Here is a 21,531-nt window from a genome sequence, read left to right as displayed (position 1 = left end):
GGGTATGTAGGTAAGGGAGCTGATCTTCAACCCAACACATATTTTAAAGTCACATATTTTAACGGCTTAATTTTGAAAGAAAAAAAAAAATCCCCTTTTGAAATCATATCAGGAAGTTTCCAGTTGTCACGTCCTCTCAAAACCTCAACGGTATGTTATCTATTTAGCGATCGGTGTGCACTGCATTCCTATCATTCTGTAGATCATTCTGTAGATGTTTCTGTAGACCTTAACAGAAAGGCAACTTGGTGTCATTGGTGTTCATCCAACCTGCCACTCTTATTAAGTGTTCCATGTCCTAACCACATTTCTTATCAAGCGTATTGCCTTTATTCAGCAGGAGGGAGAGAAAGAGATGGGGTGGGACCTGACGTGGTATGGCCGGCCGCTGCAGCTACTTGTGCCACAATGTTTTCAGTAAAACCTGTTTATAAAAAGTATACAGTTTAAGAAAAATACACCAAGATGAATAATTGATTCATTTTCAAGTAAGCAAAGTAACATTTCCACACAACTTGAAAATAGGAGTTGTTTGGGTGCTAAAGTATTTTAACCTATTAAGACCATATGCGCCTTACAAGCTGTCTGTTTAAGGCCGGATGCGTTGTCGGAGTGTTTCTGATTCAGGTTTTAGCAGGTGGTTTTCAGAAAATGCTTAGGTTTTAGAGTTTTTTTGATGGGCGCTCTAGGTCTTAAACGGGTTAAACAAGGTAGTGACATCAATGATTATATATATTATGAGGGGACAAAACAATCCTGTATGACTTGAAGAGATTGTTGTGTTTGTATAATATGGTGGATTATAAACGACAGTAGTTCACAGTGTTGTGTGATTCGATAACACTTCAGAATATCTGGGTTCATTTCACAGTAGATGGCACTACTTCAGATCAGGTTAACACCTTAAATTTATGGCAATGACATACATACATACATACATATTGTGCAAAGAAATACTGCGCAGCATAATGTAATATAACTTACACTGTAAATCTTGGCTCAAACTAGAGCAAAGGCAAAAATATCCCAAGTATTTTAAATATTAAATACAATAGTTAAGCACTTTGTGCCACACTGATATAGATTGCATTATATTCTGTGGAAGCAATATACACTATGGGTATAAACTCTACTGTTAAACACTACTGTATGTACCCATAAACCACTTTCAATAACAGTATTAAGCAGGTCAATACATGTAATTGCACATGGGTAATGAAATAGTGGATTTCCATCTCAAACATAACCGAGAGCATGTTTACATTTGTACTATATCGAAATCAGACATAATATAATTTAAACATCTGTGGGACAACAAATAGGATTACATCTTCATTCCAATTTTACATGTGTGAAAGTATTTGATATTCGATAATTAAACTGGAATACTAAGTGGCCTGAACCCTGCATACTGTATCTCTAATATACACTGTACTGTACCATAACCCCTATTTTGTACTGTACGTGAACATAACCCGTCTTCAACAAGAGCTATCTGGCTTGTAATCAATATCTTTAGAGAACTGACAGTGGTAGAATAACCCCTATTGACTACAAGAGCTGTCTGGCCTGTAATTGATGAGGTTACATGCATGGATGCCAATATGTTGATTATGTATTGTCTAGGTGAACATACCTTTCTTCAACAAGAGCTGTCTGGCCTGTAATTGATGAGGTTACATGCATGGATGCCCACAAGTTTTATGTATGAAAACTTTTCTTCAGAATTGGTTTCAATGCTGTTTTCTCCTCATTAGCATTATTTTTAAATGAGTCATGGGAGGAATTTAAAGCTCTTTGCTACACTCCTCTTTTGCCTTGAAGCATTTCTAATCAGTGTACGGTGCCAGCCAGAGCGGTAGAGAAAACAGAGTGGCGACACTCCCATAAGAGACCGTAGAGAAGGATGGCAGCACATGTCCATTCTAGTTTCCAGGTTATGAGTTACGAGTTTTGGAACTGAAAACAGCCAATCACTTGGTCAGTAGTCAATGAGTTATTGGATTACGCCCTCCAGGATCCAGAAATATTTCCCATCCTCCTGCGATACAGCCATTCGGCACAGGTTTTTTTGGAACTACTGATCGCTTGGTAGCAACATCAAAGAGTGTCGCTACTCTCTTTCTATGGCTCTGGTGCTAACAAACCTTGCAGGAAGCATTTAATAAATTATTTGTCAGGGGCCATGCACAGTTCAAGCCATGTACCAGAGTTAGCTATACAGCTAATTTATATCTGTGAGCACTCTTTACCCTGTTCTCGAAATTCTTTCAAGCCTCCTCACTTAACTGTCATGCTCAACTGCAGGTACCTCATACACCTCAAAACATGGACTGATTGGGAGAGGTCCATTTGTAATTGATAACCACTCTGATGGTGGAGCTTCAGACAGATTCTCTGGCATAGCATTATTCGTCTGGTCATCACTAGGGGGCGCCAAACCTGAGCCCCCCGGAGCATCTTTCAAAGGTTCATTCATAGTTTGTGCCTTCACAATGGAGTCAGCCTCGCATCCTTCACCTATGGCAAAGCAATAGGTTGAAATGAGGTTGAGCATTTTAAGACCTTATTTAAAACACAGAGTCTTTATCACTCATACCTAACCTTGCTCTTACCACGAGCGCTCTCGTGTCCTATCCCCTGACATGGGCTTTGGTTGTCAGCAGGTGATGAGGACATGTTCCTGTTCTCAGACCATTCTATGGCCACAATCCCTGAGAGATCAGAGGTGCCTGTAGGTTAAGAGGAATTTCAATTTCTTTCTCCATCGTTACATTATTAAAAAAATGTTGATGATTGGAATGCATGCAAGAGGACACCTTTATCTGTGTCAGCCAGAGTAAATGGAGAGCGTGAGGGATCCTGGATTGAGATTTCCACAGTCTCTGAAGTTCCTTTGATGTGATCAATCTGGTCTAGAGCATCCAGTGATGCAGGCTACAAAGTGTTTATGATCAGATCTCAGATCTATTCACTAGAACAGTGGTTCTTAACTGGTCTGGCTTTGGGACCCACAATTTCCCATGTTCATGAAGTCACGACCCATATATATTTTATAGCGTTCAAGACAACAGATTTGGTGAGCTACATGCTAAAAAAGGCGAAGTGCCTGTAGGCCTATTTGTTTGGAACATGCTGTTTGGCATTACATTTGTGAAGTCTCCAACTCCTGATGTCACCTTAAAGTACTTGACAGGTCTGTCTTTAACAGGTGTACTTTATTATGAGGCATTTTCACTCATGTTCCAGCAATTGTGAACATCGCACACTGTGGATTCTGCACCATTTCGTCTCAATTTAAGTCTATTTGAAATGGGCGATTTCTTCTCTTTTTTTAACCACAAGCTCCGCGACCCACCCAGAATGGTTCCGCGACCCACTTTTGGGTCCCGACCCACCAGTTAAGAACCACTGCACTAGAATGTGATACAACATGTACTTATTCCACTGCTTGGTTGAATTCCCCCTTGTCTTACGTAATTGATATGTTGTACATAAACATTCTAAAACTTGAAAGCTAACATTTACCTCACTGTCTTTGTCAGAAAGATCTCCCTCATTTGTGTCTTTGAAAACTGGCTGCGGCACTGACACAGGCCATTGTGATGGTATGCGATGCAGGTAGCCATATCCAATTCCACAACCTAGGCTGAACAGCAATCAGAAAGCCCTGTTTAATGCAATGTTAAGAGATTACAGTGATTCTGTGGAGAGAATTCAATGGAAAATATTATTGTAATAGGAATGTCAATGCCAAATTTGACCACTTTATTTTGTCGCTCTGACTAGGAAGTAAATGAATACTCTTAGCCCTGTTAGCACTGATAAGAATGTGGTGTTTTGGCTTCAACATCAAAGCTTCCTTATAATTTTACCAAAGGCATAACCAGAGAAAGTAGAAGAACAATCAAGGACTTTTAGCATAACTGTTGCTCTGAGGCCCAAGGCTTATGCCACTGAATTGTTCTTTAGTTGGTCTGAAACAAGGCAGTTGTGGTCCTTCAAATAGGGCTCTGGGGTGACCAAGAGTGTCTTCTTATGTAGCACAATGTCAAAAGATGATTAAAGCACATGAACCCTCTCATTAATTCTGATACGTCAGGTTGGTTTGTTCCTGTTTATAGACTTACCTGCCTTCTCCACCCCAGGCACCATTGGGGGTAACCACCACCTCCCTGCACTGGTCCATCTTAGTGTTGTACACAAGAAGCTTCAGGGGCTTCCCCTCACAGGATTCAATCATGGAAAAGAAGTCCTCAGACTGTGGCAGTCAAAAGTCACAGATAAACGCAGATTGTTGTTGCACTGCACTCTGATGCTGCTCTATTATTATAGGGTCTAATATGGTCTGAATATGGAAGGGCACAACATGCAGACATCACTTACGTCTTGCAGCACCTGGTCTGCTCCCACAATGTAGTCGAGATATGCTTGTAACCCAGCAAGAGCTGCTGGAGAATTTGGTTCCACATCCTAAAAGGGTGCATCAGATTTTCAATCAGTGCATCTTAATGTATATTCCAATGCATTTTGAACATTTTAGTTAGTAACACTTTATACTACACTCATACTGTACATTTCATTTCATACATAGTAGACCTATAGCACTGTAATAGCCCACCCATATAACACCCATAGTGTTCTATTTATTGCAAATGTACATACTGTCATTATACTTATAGCCACATTCTACTGCTCTTCATTCCATTCTTAATGTTCTGCTTTGTATTCCTTTGTTTTTTATTCTTATATGTTAAGTGAGTGTTAAATGAGTGTTGTACTTTGAGAGCAAAAATTAACCGGAGTCAAATTCCTTGTTTGTTCGCGCAAACCTGGCCAATAAAGCTGATTCTAATTCTGACTCTGGTAGCATTTCCTGATGAAATTTGAAGAGCCTCACCAAGACATGCCAGACATTCTCATTGGCACCTTGATAACTGCAAAATCTGACACTGGCACCCAAAAGGCCTTGGCCTCCCCACATATTGCTAGGAACAACTTCCAGCTCTCGAATCCTTAGTGCCTTTGAATTATAGACTTCCAGTTTGACTGGTTTCTCCACATTGGCTCTGAGCAGATCTTTGAGTGTGTCATTCTCCTTGTCCTTTGAGAAAAAAGACTACATTGAGGAATGTTCTGCACAAACCTTAATCATCTACTTACATAAAATAATGTTTTTGAGTCATTCATGTGAAACTGTGAACTTCCACATGTTTTTAGGAAACTTACCAGTCGGGTGTTCCCAATTGATAAAATAAAATCAAAAACGGGTTCTAATCCCGCTATTTGTGCTGGTGAATTCTCTTGAATCTGTGAATACACAAAACTTGAATTTCAATTTCAACAACTGATGAGATCTTCTCAAAGTTCATGCTGATCCACAAAAACAGTTCCCTCTTTTCTTTAGTTTAGTTTCTTTAGTTTTCTTCTTTTCTTTAGTTTAATATAAAGAGAACTGTCTTTATGCCTCACTGTTTGCGTGCTATATTAGCACATCAGCACATATGGCCACTGGCCATGGCCACTATCACCATTGCACTACCACCATGACACTCATTCACACAGAGCACCTTACCATACCTTACTATGCACAGAGAATCACAGGCTCAGTCCCTGCCTCAGTCATTGCAAGCGCCTCTGATTTATTAATCACCACTATGTGGATACTGTTTTTAGAATTGATTTAGATTAAGTGTTAGATTAAGTATAATTTGTATTTTTGTAATTTGTATTTTAGTATATTTTTATATATTGTATTAAGTGTTAGTATAATTTGTATTTTAGTATATTTAGCATATTCTTTATCTTCTACTGTCCTTACTGCTTAGTTGTGTTTTTATATTATATACTTGAATTACTCTTTCTGCTGTTAAAGAATGTGTTTGTGTTGTATGTATGCTGCTGCTGAGACCTTGAATTTCCCCTGGGGATCAATAAAGTATCTATCTATCTATCTATCTATAGACGCCCTCCACACATGCTACTGTTGACTGATTTGCTCATAGCCCATGGGCAAGGCAGAGATGAGATGGTTCCTGGAAATGAGCCCTGCCGATTTTATTTGCCATCTTAACTCTGCTTCCTGGAATATTGCCACCATTATAATTAATTATTAGGCTAGGGCCTACTATAAAACAAAATTTTGGTGAAATGAGTTGTGGGGCAAGTAGCCTAAGTTGTGTGACAAACAGCTGGTTAGTCTAAACTCAATGCATTGGAGAGTGGACAGTGGACTAAATTCGTAGAACAAGGTCTGATCAAAATTTAGAAGATTTCATACTAAGATGGAAACTGTAATTTCTTCTGACTTGCATAATGCCAACAGACATTAGCTTAGCTACAGCCACAAGCTAGTGAGAACAGAGCCACGTCATGCTGAATATTATATTACCATATTAAGACTTGATATTACCTGAAGGATAAAGTTGTCCGCATGCTTCACTTACTCGCATTGGCGTAAAGGGAGCCATGGAATGTATCAATGTGGATTTTTTTTTAACAGCGGTTGGTGTAGCCTCTTAACACACATCATTTAGGGATACTTGCACTACCTGCTACTCTACGGATGTAGCCTTGTGCAAACACAACATATCCTGATGGGAGAATACTATCTCTAATAATATATTTTTTTAAATAATTCTTAAGAGATTTTGTCAGCTCGTAGGCTAGCCTAATGCTCATTCAACAATACCTCACATCTTACCCCATGAACATGATAGCCGCCGGTACCCCCTTCCGTCTTGAAACTTTGTGTCAAACCCATCTCTGGATCAGCCAACCATAAGCGCAACTTATGCCAGGTGTAACTATAGCTTTCCAGAGCGATACTGACGCAAAGTGGGCTGAGGGGGGCATACGAGGAATTTGCACAAATTACCGTGTCATCTCACGTACAGGACAGCAGAGTTATCAGCAGGGGATGCAATGGGCAGGGCTATCCCCAAACCTATGCGGTATAGGCTTCAGTATTTTTAGCTGTGCTGGAAGCTTCGCGGACGACTTGGGTTCGGGCTAGCCTACTACCTTTCGATGTGATGCAGATGATATGTGGTTGTGTTGACGCCTTTGTGGTGAGACATTTTAATGTGGATTATAGTTTCATGTCACAGTTTATGAAATTAGCTATGACATCCTTTTGTAAAACCCCGTTCAGCCCTATACAGACACACAAATTCAGATGTCAGATGAAGATGATTGTGATTACAGCCATTCCATACAGAGACTTAACATATCCACAAGCTTGAACATATTCCAGTAAGCACATCTGTGTTAAATAAATATATTTCCATCTATGTTAAATAAATATATGTCCATGTAATCATCAATATATTTTAAAATCTAAGTAAATATTCAATATTGGCCACTCTCTTATTTTCTGCACATTATTATTTAAATATTTTACACTAAGAAGCATTATCACATGACTCTTCATGGAAATTCTGACCACATGATCTATATATTTCAGACATCTCTGTAATATAGTCATATTCTATGGTTTGATATTTTCAGCATTGATCAGTACATATTTCACTATTGCATTTACTTAACATAAACCAGTATCAGTATAAAGAGGAAGAAAGACTTCTCATCTTTTATTCAATTTTTGTTTTTGCTATGGAACCTCAGTTCTGTCACTTTGGCATTTATTGCCTGGCCCAGCAATCCTGGGAGCTGCTTCAGGGTGGCCTCTGAATAAGACAGAATATATACAAATAGAACATGCAAAATATTAGTGACACAAATTACAGATGCTAAAGTGCAGAAACACTGTTGTGTATCATGATAATTGGACAGAAATACAAAGGGAGTTGGAGAGAAAGACATACAAATAAAATAAACTCACCAATTATGGCCTTAGTCCTCTCAGGGTCCAGGCATTCCCTCTACTTGCCTCCTAAAAATAGCACAATCAATTAGGTCCTCAGTTACCTTTCTGTAAACCCCAAAAACCCCACCCATCACTGTCTGTGAATATATTTTTTTTCCCTTGATTTTTCTGGGATCAACAAGGGAACACACAATGCCCACAGAAATTCAGATGTGGGTCATTCCGTGTCAAATCAGATAAGGTTGTTGCTGCACCGTCTCAGATTTTGTTCAAACCTTGACAATATCATCAATGGGTCCTAAAACCAAGGCCTGTGAAATATTTCTGTCTAATATAATATGTCTTCATATCTTTTTCAGACCTTGAAATTCTTTAATTTTTACAGCTTGAAAACCATGTGCCATGTTTGGGCATTAATATCTTGACAAATACTTTCCCTAGCTTCCTCAAATTTTCTAGGGTGGAAGACCAACTTATAAAAAGCATGTGTAAACAATTTAAAGTCTGTACTAAATGTCTCCTGACATTCGAAAGGGCCGCATATTTCGGAAAAATATGCATAAAAAATCTTTTTTTCATTTGGTATCAGTCACTATTTCCAGTTTATTAATGTTTTACCACAATTTGAAGTCTCCTTTTCAAATGACCATGACAATAATAAGGATACAACAAGGACAACATTAACAAAGGATTATATTTCTAGAGAAAATGCTGATTTTTGGCAGGTGTCTCACAATAAAGGAGTTTCTAGACCATCAATATCACTTCTTTTCTTTCACTGCATGTTTTTTTCTGAAACTAGGGATTTCTATAAAACCAATGTAGTGGGGGGCCTTAAGCACATTTTCACGCAAATCCTTCTAAAAGTGCCTAATTTGGCACAAATGTAGCTTAGGTCATACTGAAATGATTTAGCTAGGGCGCCGGAGTCAACGACCCTTGGGGCCAAGATGGCGGCCAAATCCAATATGGCCGCTGCCCGAAAAGGGTTCCGGCTATAACTTAACATGAGTTACAAATGCAAACTTGATATCTTTTTCAGCTTAATTGATCATGGAAAACACATAGGAATGTTAATATGTATGATCCAGTACATCTGGACCCCTTATTCCTTTAATACCAATATGGCCGCTGTCCAAAAAAGCAGTTTTGGCTGTAGTTTGGGGCCTTACACCCCATTGTTCGTGCAAATTCATCTACAAACACGAAATTGACACAGATGTAGCTGAGGGCATACTGAAATGATTTAGCCAGGGCATCCAAGCGACCTAGATGGCGGCCAAATCTAATATGGCCGCCGCCTGAAAGGGATTCAGCTATAGCTTTTGAGCCAGATGAGATACAAATAAAAACTTGATGTCTATTTTACCTTTTTTGACCATGGGAAACCCCTAGGAATACTTACATTTATGATTGAGTATATCAGGACCCCCCAAATTCCCTAAATTCAATATGGCCTCTGTCCAAAAAAGTGTTTTGGCTACAAATGTTGAACCAAATGCGCTACAAATGAGTATGTGGTGTCTATTTTATGTTTATTGACCACAAGAAGTCTATTGGAATATTTATATTTATGCTTGTCATATTTATATTTGCTTAAGTCTGGAATCTGTATTCTTTTCAAGACTGTGGTTGAAAATATTTTTTTTTACCACATCTTTGAAGGTTTTCTTCAATGTTGATTAATTTCCTTATAAAAGTGAAATGCTTTCAGTGCACCACAGATGAATACATTTCAAAGTGTAATCATAAGAAAGAATAAGACACAATTATTATTGCAAGGCAATATTTATATTATGGCAAATTGTTAAAAGAACAATATAGTCGATTTGTCCAAAACTCTGCTTTACAACTGCATAACAAAAAAAAAAAGCAATAACATACAAAAAAACAACAGTGAATTCTCATTATCACTCACGATCACCAGATCACTCATCGTCTCCACGATCATTGTTTGTACAAGCACCCTCACATGCATATAGAAGTGCAACGAACTCCGGCTTTACAGCACTTGCAGTGCTCTCTATTTTCAATTTCAATTTAATTGTGCTTATAGAGCGCCAAAACATTACACATGTCTCATGGCGCTTTACAGAGTGTAGACAATCAGAGAAAAGAAAAGGAAAGAAAAGAAAAGAAGGCCCATGGGTAACAGGGTGGAGGAAAAACTCCCTAGAATTGGAGACCCATACAGGAAGAAACCTCGAGCAGATCCACGACTCAAGGGCCTGACCCATCTGCCTAGGGTCAAATACAGGACAGTAAGGTCTATGACAAATGCATATGATAGTCAGGTGTAGAGAATAGGACATGGTGTTTAAAGCCACCTGAGGTGAAAGTTACAAGAGGTGGGATGACTACATATCTGGTATGATAATGCATTAATCCTAATTTAGTGTCAGAAAGTTCAAAAAGTCCAGCGTTGGATGGTCCAGAGGGAAGGCGGGTGATGGATCGCTAGGCTGTATGGGGCAGGACAGGGCTGTACAGGGCCTCTCTACATGCTATCTTGCAACCACAGTGGAGGAGAATGGTGCAGGCTTTACTGGCATCTCCGAGATTAGTCCAGTAAGGTCCCCAAGTCTTGCTCGTAGAGTCCCGATACCATCCCCATGCATTGAACTCTGGGATATCTTGCTGGACAGTGGTTGCCTGATTCCAGTAAAAGCTTGCCTGCAGCAGTGCTCTTTTGATGTGCTGAATCAGTGCAGCTTGGGTGGGAGGCAGGTTCTCGGGAGACTTGGTACCATTCGAGAAAAGGTGATGTCTAGCTTCATCTAAGCCACTGGAACCACAGCTCTTTTTGGACATGGACGTCATTGTTGATCTGTTCAGGGTCCCAGGTAAGGGTAAGCAGAGATTCTGTGAGATGGTGTTGCCTCCCAAGCTGCCCAGGCACTCTTTTTCCCATGGCCCAGGAAGGCTGAGGTTTTGCGTGGACGAGTGGTAAGGCCAGTGACTTCTAGGGACCACGATCCTTGCTGATTTCGTGAGCAGGAATGTCCTTGGAGTTCTCCCATCTACTTTAGTTCTTGATCCGGTTCCTCTGCGTTGGTGAGTTTGTGCTTTGAGGTTCTCCTCTGGATATGTATCAAACACAATATCCAGTCGCGTGACAGATTCATAGCTCATGTGTGACCTCACAAACCCAGCATACTAAACCTGAAGAATTCTGCCATGTCTGCATCAGGCCTGGACTAAAGGGAAAAGAACAGTTGTATGATGAGCGTCATGTTTTGCTTCTGAATACCATTCTTTGTTTTGTGCTTGGCTTTTGTGCCAGGTCAATTGGCAAATGTCAGTATGTTTGCCCAAGGAATTATATCTGATACAGGCTTAGTGACCTTGTCAAGTCGCTGCTCTACATAGGCAGCATGTAGGGCTACACCAACTTTGTGAGCAGTAGTGAGCGAATCAGCCACTTCTCTTTCCATAATATCTTGGGTGTCAAGTGCTATGAGGTTAATGATTTGTTGATAAGAAGGGATTTCCATGGGTTTCCATAACCGGTAAAATTTAACATCCTTCCTGAACATGACTTGTAAGCTGTATGCCTCTTCTTTATTATGATGATGATGATGATGATGAGCTGCTATCATACACAGCTTGAAACTCTTGTACTAATTCTGGCACAGTCAGGCCCTGCCAGCAAGAGGGCTTCAGGGTTTTCATAAAGTCCAGCTGCTCCACCACAGTCCATACAGTCAACTAGCATTCTCTATAAGTTGCCCAAATCTACTGTATGCTGGAATTCTGACTCTTCCTATGCCTTCCCTACATTCTCAATTTTAAAATTGGTGAGAATATTTGGAAAGTAGAAATGATCAGGTAGTTGCTTTTTTGTAAATGCAAATGTAGGATCTAAACATAGGCAAACGTAAGCATTCCTGTGTGTTTGTCATGGTAAAAAAAAAATAGACATTACTTTTTCATCTTTAGCACATTTGGTTCAAAGGTTGTAGTCAAAAACCCTTTTTTGGACAGTAGCCATATTGGATTTGGGGACTTTGATGATCCACATATACACAATCATAAATATAAATATTTAGAGATTGGCATGGTGTGTTTTTTTGTTAGCCTATTAGCTGGTTTGCATTGAACTCAATGAGCATCAAACCAGCTAATAGGCTAACTGAAAAACACACCATGCCAATCTCTAGGTATGGTGAAGGGTATGTGATGATGTGGGGCTATTTTAATTCTAAATGCCAAGGAAACTTTATCAAGATGCACAGTATCCTGGATCCATGAAGTAAGTGGCCTTTAAAAATAAAAAATCTGCCTGCCTCTATGGGAATTTAACAGGGGTCAAATACTTATTGCCCCTGTAATTTAAGGAAGAACATTTATTTATTAATTTATTTATTTACGATACATTTTTCACTAAGAAAATTGGTGTCCTTAAGGCCCCCCACTAATGAGGCTGTGGTACAAATTTTGAATGATTGAATCGTATTGAGAACATGTTTGTCTTCCATTCTACAAAGTTTGGTCAGGCCAGGAATAATACTTTTTAAGATATGAATGTCCAAACATGGCCTCCTTTTAGAGAGTGCAAACAATCAAGGGCAAAAAGACTATGAAAACAATAGAATTAAACAAAAATATTTTACAGGTTTTAGTTATGGAACCTAAACATATATGTTAGACAAACTTTGAGTCGGTGCTGCAACCATTTTCCTGGATTTTGTCTGATTTGACACGGAATGATCCATGTGTCCATGTGTATGTTTTGTTAATATAGTGTCTAATAGTATTGAATGTAATAATCCCCCATTGATGACCTTACAATAGCACTGTTCTCCCCCTTTTGTGTTTTTATAATGGGATGAATAAATTACTGCTGAAAACTGCTAAATTACGCTGAAAAATACTGGTGCTGAATTCAAATATTTTGTTTACCAAGCTCAATTTTGAGTTTTAAGCTTGCTAATTAGCATAATTCACATACTTTTTGGTTTTGCCATCAGATATCATAGGAATTGCAAAAGATAAGCCATTAATATACTCTTTATGTATCAGATATGTTGTGGGACAGGACAGTCAGGAATTACCCCATGACCCTCAAGTAGCAAATGAAAATAAGCTAAAATTAAAATATAAATTGAAATAATAGCTAAAATTCAGTATATGACGTTTAGAAGCAAAATAGATTCCTTGATAATAAATTGATGATAGAATAGTAGGTGACTGCTCATTTTTCTGTAGAAAGTACTTTGTCACTAACTATTATGAACAGTTGTCAGTCTTTACAGAGGATTTACACTGTATTTTTTTTTACTGTAAAGGCGACTGTGCTTGCCTAGTTAAAACATCTCACTGGTGCTCTTTCCGATCATTCAAATCCCAGCCATGCAAAAAATAGAAGTGTGTGCATGTTTGAGGGTTGCTGAAGAGTTCTATGGAGATTGCATTATTTGCAAAAAAATTAGACAAGATATCCTTTATAGTGCAACAAAAAGAAACATTCTCCAGTGCATCATTACTGCATATGATGCTGAAAGGGAAGTGGACCTAGGACAAATCCTCAGCTATGAACTGATTAATGTTCCTGTACTGTAGCTATTGCAGATAGCGATAGTTATTTGTGAAGTGGAAATAAGTCATCCTCACTCAAGTACGGTCTAGCAATGTGGAATGTCCAGTGATCACTGCAAAAACTGCTCATTCAACACTGGTAATAGATGCTCAAGATCTAGTTATGTCTTTAGGGCACCCATCTGACTGCAGCACATTTAAGAACTATGCAGGAAAGTTTGGAAGAAACTTTTGTATTGTTATTTGGTATTTGTTATGTGGTAGCAAATGATGTTGACTATCAAAGAAATAGACCTAATGTAGGAATACACACAGATATTGCAACAGATACGCTCAGGCCAATCCAAACTTTTCTTATCTGTTGTTCCTCCTCGTTGGTGGAACACACTGCCAGTTCCTACAAGGGCAGGGTCATCCCTCTCCATTTTCAAAAAACTCCTGAAGACCCAGCTCTTTAGAGAACATATCCTCTCATAGCACCACTTACAACAAGTCTTGCTGATCCTAGCACTTACCATCCGTCTTGAACTTACACTCAACTGTCAGAACAGCCCTCACTGATGCACTTATTCTTACTGTACTCTACCGTTTTTAAATTGTCCTAAAATTGTTGAGAGAATTGCTTTAAAACTTAACTGTTACCATGTTGTTAGTCGCTTTGGTTAAAAAGGTGTCAGCCAAATATAATGTAATGTAATGTAATGTAATGTAATAATGGTGTAGACCTATCTGATTAAGACCCAAAGAGTAGTTGAAACGTACTTATTAAATTACACTGGAGCAAATAAGACTATCTTCACTTTTTTCCCTTTGCAACTGTCAAAGAAATCCCATAAACACAGGAAGGCCTGGGGTAGCCTATATCAGATGGCCTAAAGATTAGGCTCTTCTGCATAGCATTAAGTGATTTGCATGCAGTAATTTGAACACTGACCTTGATCTAGCCTACATTGGCTATTTAAAGGTAATTTATTGCCAAAACATCACAAATTAGCTATAACAAACAATAAAGGACTAAATCACACTCAAACTACTATTTTACTGACTACAAAAATAATAATTATGTAGAACGTTTAGAAGTTTGAAACCCAGAATTGACCAAAAGTGCACCAAATTCAACACAAATGACTCAATACACTTGGAGGAGGCCTGCGTCCTTTCTTTTCCAGATATTTTAGGATTTGGATATCGCTTCAGTATCGAGTATCAAGATATTTATGGAAGGTATTGTATCAAAGTCATAATTTTAGTATCGTGACAACACTATGACAGAGCCACTCTGTTTTCTAGATGTCGAGGATCGGAGGCTCTACCACCAACAAGTGATGCTGCTCAATGGCATATTAGAATAGTACACACATACCAAATCCAGTGTTACTAGAAGTAAAATGTTTTTTTACTTGTCGGTTGTTGCTGACGGTAGATGCAGTTCTGCATTAGGCTTATTCCCGCTATCTAAGTTCACATGTACTGTAGGATAGTTGAAAGTTATCTGTCCAATTTGTTATTGTGATGAAATGCATTAAACACCACGAGTGACTCACTATGTTAGCAATAAAAATATGGTTGTGTTTTGATTAGAATTTCCGAGTTTATTACATGTTAACTGTATTCATGTTCTGATTAAATACGTTAATAAACTATAGTATGGCTTCTATAATGCTTAAACATGTATTTAGAGAACACTTTTATTTGGTTTTAGTGATTACTTTTGAAATCAACCCAATTTAGGGAAAAATAAGCAAAAATAATCGCTATTTTATGTTATTATGATTATACGGCTTAGAACTCAGAATTGAGCTTGGTAAACAAAATATTCAAAATCAGCACCCTCAAATTAGGTAAGAAGGGTGGTTTACCAACTTTTCCTCAAATTTGCCGTCAGAAGTTCTATTTGTGAAGCTGCTCTCCCTCTAATTAGAAAACCTGGTGTGCAACATTTGCATGTTTACTCTACTTTCTTATAATTTCAACCTTCAACCTTTTTGTGGCCTTTGAGCCCCATAATGCCCAACTGAAGACCAAGTGGCCTTGCCCCTAAAATTATGAAATTCCAAGCCTGCTGCCAAGTCTACTGATTATACTGGAGCATTGATATGCTTGAGACCGTTATCAGACCAAACACTTGGTCACTTTCAGAATATATCCATGATCAAATAAAAATAATCTGAATCATGGAGAATTTGTGATTTATCTTAATATATATTAAGAATTAAGAAAAGGATTAAGAAAAGACAAGGCTAAAGAGATATGTCTTAAGATGTTTCTTAAACAGGTCAGTTGACTGGTCCATTCTCAGCTCAAGTGGCAAGCTAATCCAAAGGCAAGAACCATAGTGACTGAAAGCTGCCTCCCTGTGTGTCTTGGTCCTCCTCACGCTAGGAATAACTAGGAGGCCAGAGTCTGAGGAACTGAGTGGTTGTGATGGTAGGTACGGTGAGAGCATGTCTGATAAATAAACAGACGCAAGTTGAGTGATTTAAAAACCAAAAGTAAAATCAATTTTAAATCTAACAGGCAGCCAGTGAAGAGATTTTAAAATTGGGGTAATGTGTACTCTCCTTTTGGTCTTTTTCAGAACATGTGCTGCTGCTACTGATCTGCTACTTTAGGTTTTTTTGACAGGCCAATAAAAAAGAGCATTAGCCTACAATAATCAAGCCTGCTAAAACATGTACCAACTTCTGTGTGTCTGCCTGGGTGAGCAGGATCACACTTTGGAGATGATAAAACTTTCGTTAACGTTCGAAGCGGGTGGTCTGATTACATGGTTAATATGTAACTCAAAGTTCTGGTCTGGGTCAAGGAGCACGCACTGAGATTTTTGGCAAGGAGTTTGGTGTGCCAGAGGGCCAAAGCTTCTAAACTTTAAATAAATGTTTTGAAATACTGTATGATTTGAAATCTGAATCTAAAGCCAGGAAGCTTATTTATTGAGTCTTGTGTATCTCACTAGCCTACCTAATAACATCTACTGCCTATTTTAGCATACTAACTATTTTGAATGCATCCCAACAGTGTAACAATAAGATCAGTGTCTCATCTTGGTGATCTAAAACATCTGGTCAGAGGAGCAAAATTAAAAGACATTCAAGGCATGTCCAGTCCACCTTCGCTAATTTAATGGCATGCTTTTGTGATCAAACACTGGGGGTTGTTCATATGGTCAGTTCATGCCACCTGGGAATATCAGGCAACAAAGGTTAAAGCATACGTTCACTAATCTTAAATAAACAACTGTATTTGCTTAAAGATAGTGTAAGACGCTTGTAAAAGAATGATATGCAGCTTTCAAGTGACAAAAACGGCAAATTCTAAAGTTCTCATTACAATGGTTGGGCATGAAAGTTCACAAGGATTACAAATGAACTACAACAACGTGACGACAAAAGTGACAACGAGCCCCCAACTGGGCAACTCGGTTAGAAAAATCTCCCCCCAATTTACCACCTCTTATTCCCACATGAAGTGACATGAACGATGACGTTTTTCAATGGGTGTGTTTTGGGCTAACATCCTTTAAACCAATGAGTCCTCCTCCCTCCTGTGCAATTGAAACTCTCCTGAACGCACATCTCGTCGGTTTATTGGTTGGAACACTTTATTTTGCCTTTGAGTGGTTGGCAACACTTGTTGGTAGCAATAGACCTCTGAAGTTCGCCTACAAAAAAGAACCAAAATGGCCATCTTTGCCCATATAAGGAGATCCGGTTGTTAATTGAAGCTATGGCAACTAGGGTAGCAAAAATCTAAGTGTGCCGCCTTCACTTACCGGAGATCACAGTATCCACTCGAAGGTAGAGGACAAAAGTGTGTTCAGGAAAACGTCTGCATTTCAGACTTTTTCATCCCCACAAGAGTTTAACAGGTGTGATAATTCAAAATCCCCATGTTATTTTCCCATAGGAAAAATCGGCAGATACCGGGGCCCTGTACTACGAAGCGGGGTTACTGGCTTATCTGGGTAACTTCGAGAGTAACTTGATCACGTGTGGCGTAAATTCCCGATTAACCCGTACTACGAAAGGTGGATAGGTTTTAACCGAGGTATGCTGCCATGGCAATTTACGCTGCATCTCAAACCTGCTCCGACCAGGTTATGTTCTTGGTTAACCCGAGGTTTCCGTTAACCACACCCTTTATAAGTAGCCTACCACCCCTCAACAATTCGAGACTATGTCGGCGTACCTGGATGATCCACACGACATCGGAGCGCAAATCGTTACTGGCTTATCTGGGTAACTTCGAGAGTAACTTGATCACGTGTGGCGTAACTTCCCGATTAACCCGTAGGCCTACTACGAAATGTAGATAGGTTTTAACCGAGGTATGCTGCCATGGCAATTTACGCTGCATCTCAAACCTGCTCCGACCAGGTTATGTTCTTGGTTAACCCGAGGTTTCTGTTAACCACACCCTTTATAAGTACCACCCCTCCACTAACAATTTCTCCCGAGACATGTCGGCGTACCTGGATGATCCATACGACATTGGAGCGCAAATCGTGAGGGACTCTCTTTGCAGGGCGAGGGGTTTTAGAGACCGCCAGAAAATATAGCCTACCCGGACGATATTCTCTATGAAGATATAGATTGTCAGCCGAGGGAATTCGTTATCTTTGTCAGATAATCTAGGAAGACGTCTCATAGCAATGCCCGTACGTGGACATTCATGTATTCAATCGGTGATGCAAGAGTATGTCCGAAAATAAATCGGACATAGGCCTACAGTATGCTGAACATCTGAGCAGGAATAGCCTAAAACTAGATGTACCGCAGAGCGGTACAAAATATGACCGCCGCCCAGTCCAGCACATTTTTTCCACAAAAAGAAATCACGCTGAAAGGCCTATATGATTCTAACTGTCTCACTAAATTGCATTATCCACACTCAATTCTCACTGGTATCTGCTAGACAACAAGTACCAAAACATGATTAGTTCATAGATTTCACATGTAAAAAATTCATTTTATACAACCCCACCTCCATCTTGCCGGTTCATAATTCTGAGAAATTCTTGATTGTTTGTGTTATGTTTATGTTGTGTGTGTGTGTGTGTGTGTGTGTGTGTGCCTGCGTATGTGCCTGTGCATGCAAGCGTACATATGTCTACTGTGTGAGTATGTGTCATACGTATGATTACTGTGAATGTATGTGTGTGTGTGTGTGTGTGAATCTGTTTGTGCACATGTGTGCACATGAAATGGGTTAACATGACCCCTGGAGGCAAACATACGGAAAAAAATGGTCATCCTAGGCCCTACAGTTCTCAAGATATTCACAGAGAACTGTGTCTGCCCTACCCTCCTTTCGGGGGGTCCAGTTCAGCGGGGGGGCTACAGATCAAAACGAAAAATGACGGTTCCATGCTATCCATGTGGGGGTACATGCCCACCAAGTTTTGTGTACCCCGGTCTTTCAGTGTCCCGGGAATCCTTGTTGGTGTACGTCACTAAATGTACACATAAATTATTTTATTGTAAGGCCCCCCATGAACGAAAGTACACAAAACTTGGCATGCATTCGGAGGGTGTCATAATGATCCTACACTTTTAATTTCGTGCAGTTTTGACCCTGTCAGCCAGAGATATTGTGATGAAAACACCTAATTTTTTGCTTTTTAATTTTTAACTAGGTGGCGCTATACATGAAATAAGTGGTAATGGGATGGGTTGACATGCCCCCTTAAGACCAACATACATAAAAAAAGGTGGACCTCCTAGGCCCTACGGTTCTCGAGATATTCACAGAAAACTGTCTCCGGCCACCTACAGGCCAGTTGGTGTATAGTAACATAAATTAATTTATTGTGTGGCCCCCCCATGAACGGAATTCCACAAAACTTGGCGTGCATACAGAGGGTGTCATAATGATCCTACACTTCCAATTTCGTGCAGTTTTGACTATGTTAGGTCACAGATACCTTCAATTACAACACCTCATTTGTACTTTTTTGTGGCACTATACATGAAATGAGTGGTTATGGAATGGGTTGACATGGCCCCTTGAGATCAACATACAAAAAAAAATTGGTCCTCCTAAACCCTACGGTTTTCGAGATATTCACAGAAAACTGTGTCTGCCCTACCCTCCCCTTGGGGGGTCCAGTCCAGCGGGGGGGCTACAGATCAAAACGAAAAACGATGGTTCCATGCTATCCATGTGGGGTTACATGCCCACCAAATTTCGTGTACCCCGGTCTTTCAGTGTCCTGGGAATCGCTGTGCGGCGGTCATAATAAAACGGACATAGCCTACAGTACTGTAAACCCGAACGTCCAAAGTAATTAAATATATTAAGTAGTGCATACTCAAAGTTTTAGACAAAGTTCTACTAACTTAATTATGTCAAGTTGGTGTAACTTGTTCTTCCTTTTTGAGTTATTTTAACTAATATGTTTTGATTAAATGCAACTGTTTTGTGTTTTATGTAAGTATAACTTAAAAACATTACTTAAGTACAACTTAAGAGGAATAAGTAATTACTCATTCTTACTTTTTGAGTTAACTTAACTGATAATTTTTGATTAAATGAAACTATTTTGAGTTTAAGTAAGTATAACTTAAAAACACTATTTAAGGACAACTTAAGAGAAATAAGTAATTACTTATTATTCCTTTTTGAGTAAACTTAAAGGAGAATTCTGGTGTGATATTGACCTAAAGTGTATTGAAACATGATACCGAGTGTGAACGTATGTCTCATAGCCCATCTCGGCTTGTCCCCTGCACTCCAAAATCTGGCGCTAGTTAGCCGATGCTACCAACAGCTTTTTCAATAGTGGTGCTTCAGCATCGGGCTAGCCATGCAAATAAATCACTGTTTTACACCCATTTACGAGGCTCAATGTATCTCCACACTTCATTAGTAGACTTCCGAGGGCCCTGACATTTAAAACGAGACATTGAGAGCTTTGAAAAAGCACTGGTAGTTTACTTACAAGACGATTTATACAGACAGTATCTTCACGAAGTTTAGCATTTGCAGCCATCTTGAATTTAGTCACGATAAGTCGAGTAAGATAGTTCTTCCAGTAGCAGCAACTGGAATCCATGCATTTCCACTGAATTATTTTTGGAATCTGATCCCTTATCATACCAGTTCATTCTTACTCGTTGCTCGACTTATCGTGACTAAATTCAAGATGGCTGCAAACGCTAAACTTCGTGAAGATACTGTCTGTATAAATCGTCTTGTAAGTAAACTACCAGTGCTTTTTCAAAGTTCTCAATGTCTCGTTTTAACTGTCAGGGCCCTCGGAAGTCTACCAATGAAGTGTGGAGATACATTGAGCCTCGTAAATGGGTGTAAAACAGTGATTTATTTGCATGGCTAGCCCGATGCCGAAGCACCACTATTGAAAAAGCTGTTGGTAGCATTGGCTAACTAGCGCCAGATTTTGGAGTGCAGGGGACAAGCCGAGATGGGCTATGAGACATACGTTCACACTCAGTATCATGTTTCAATACACTTTAGGTCAATATCACACTGGAATTCTCCTTTAACTGATCATTTTTGATTAAATGGAACTATTTTGAGTAAAAGTAAGTATAACTTAAAAACATTACTTAGGTACAACTTAAGAGGAATAAGTAATTACATATTCTTCCTTTTTGAGTAATTTTAACTGATCATTTTTGATAAACTATTTAAGTAGGCCTACAACTTAATAGAAATAAGTCATTTCATGTTCCACTTTTGTGAGTAGCCTAGTTTCAACTAAACCTTTTTGATTAAATGTAGCCTAACTATGATGTGTAAAAGAAAGAGGAACTTTAAAACATAACTTAAGTAAAACATTTTTTAAAAAGCACATAGATATCAGATATAGATACATGCTCAAATACAGTAAAATCTCGAAGTGCTACGCCAAATAAGTAAAATCGATCACAAAGAAATCGCAATCATATTAAAACCATATAGCCTAGGCCTAACAGTTTGATCTCAAAAGCATTAGACTTTTTGTGGGGAAACTAATCTGGGTACCTAGAAGTTTACATGCACTAAAGGAAGAACATTTAAAAAAAAAAAAAATCTAGTATGTTTATTAAACATGATTTTGGTGGGGTTTTCATTGATTCCACAACTCTGGTGAGAAGTGTTTCCCAGTCGACATACTTACAAGTCCAGCCCCCTCGCCGCAATTGGCTATTGAAAAGAGTAAT

General features: G+C 39.1%; 1 protein-coding gene across 4 annotated transcripts in view; it reads right to left on the bottom strand.

The window, feature by feature from the left end:
• Positions 1-167: 167 nt before the first annotated feature.
• gorasp1b (golgi reassembly stacking protein 1b) overlaps positions 168-21,531 on the bottom strand; it is a 32,975-nt gene continuing 11,611 nt past the window's right edge. For 2 of the 4 annotated variants that reach the window (XM_042067264.1, XM_042067265.1), the window contains 11 exons: positions 7,844-7,894; positions 6,704-7,688; positions 5,230-5,310; positions 4,901-5,104; positions 4,387-4,473; positions 4,131-4,261; positions 3,529-3,649; positions 2,820-2,937; positions 2,616-2,732; positions 2,290-2,520; positions 168-424 (listed from right to left, as the gene is read on the bottom strand). In XM_042067264.1, the coding sequence (XP_041923198.1) occupies positions 330-424; positions 2,290-2,520; positions 2,616-2,732; positions 2,820-2,937; positions 3,529-3,649; positions 4,131-4,261; positions 4,387-4,473; positions 4,901-5,104; positions 5,230-5,310; positions 6,704-6,763 (1,245 nt within the window). In that variant the 5' untranslated portion in view covers positions 6,764-7,688; positions 7,844-7,894 and the 3' untranslated portion in view covers positions 168-329. Of the gene's footprint in view, positions 425-2,289; positions 2,521-2,604; positions 2,733-2,819; positions 2,938-3,528; positions 3,650-4,130; positions 4,262-4,386; positions 4,474-4,900; positions 5,105-5,229; positions 5,311-6,703; positions 7,689-7,843; positions 7,895-21,531 lie in introns of those variants that run through there. The other 2 variants (XM_042067266.1, XM_042067267.1) reach the window with 2 other exon arrangements.

Source organism: Alosa sapidissima, chromosome 17, assembly GCF_018492685.1.
Source record: "Alosa sapidissima isolate fAloSap1 chromosome 17, fAloSap1.pri, whole genome shotgun sequence".
Classification (NCBI taxonomy): domain Eukaryota; kingdom Metazoa; phylum Chordata; class Actinopteri; order Clupeiformes; family Clupeidae; genus Alosa; species Alosa sapidissima.
This window is presented reverse-complemented; position numbering and strand designations above follow the sequence as displayed.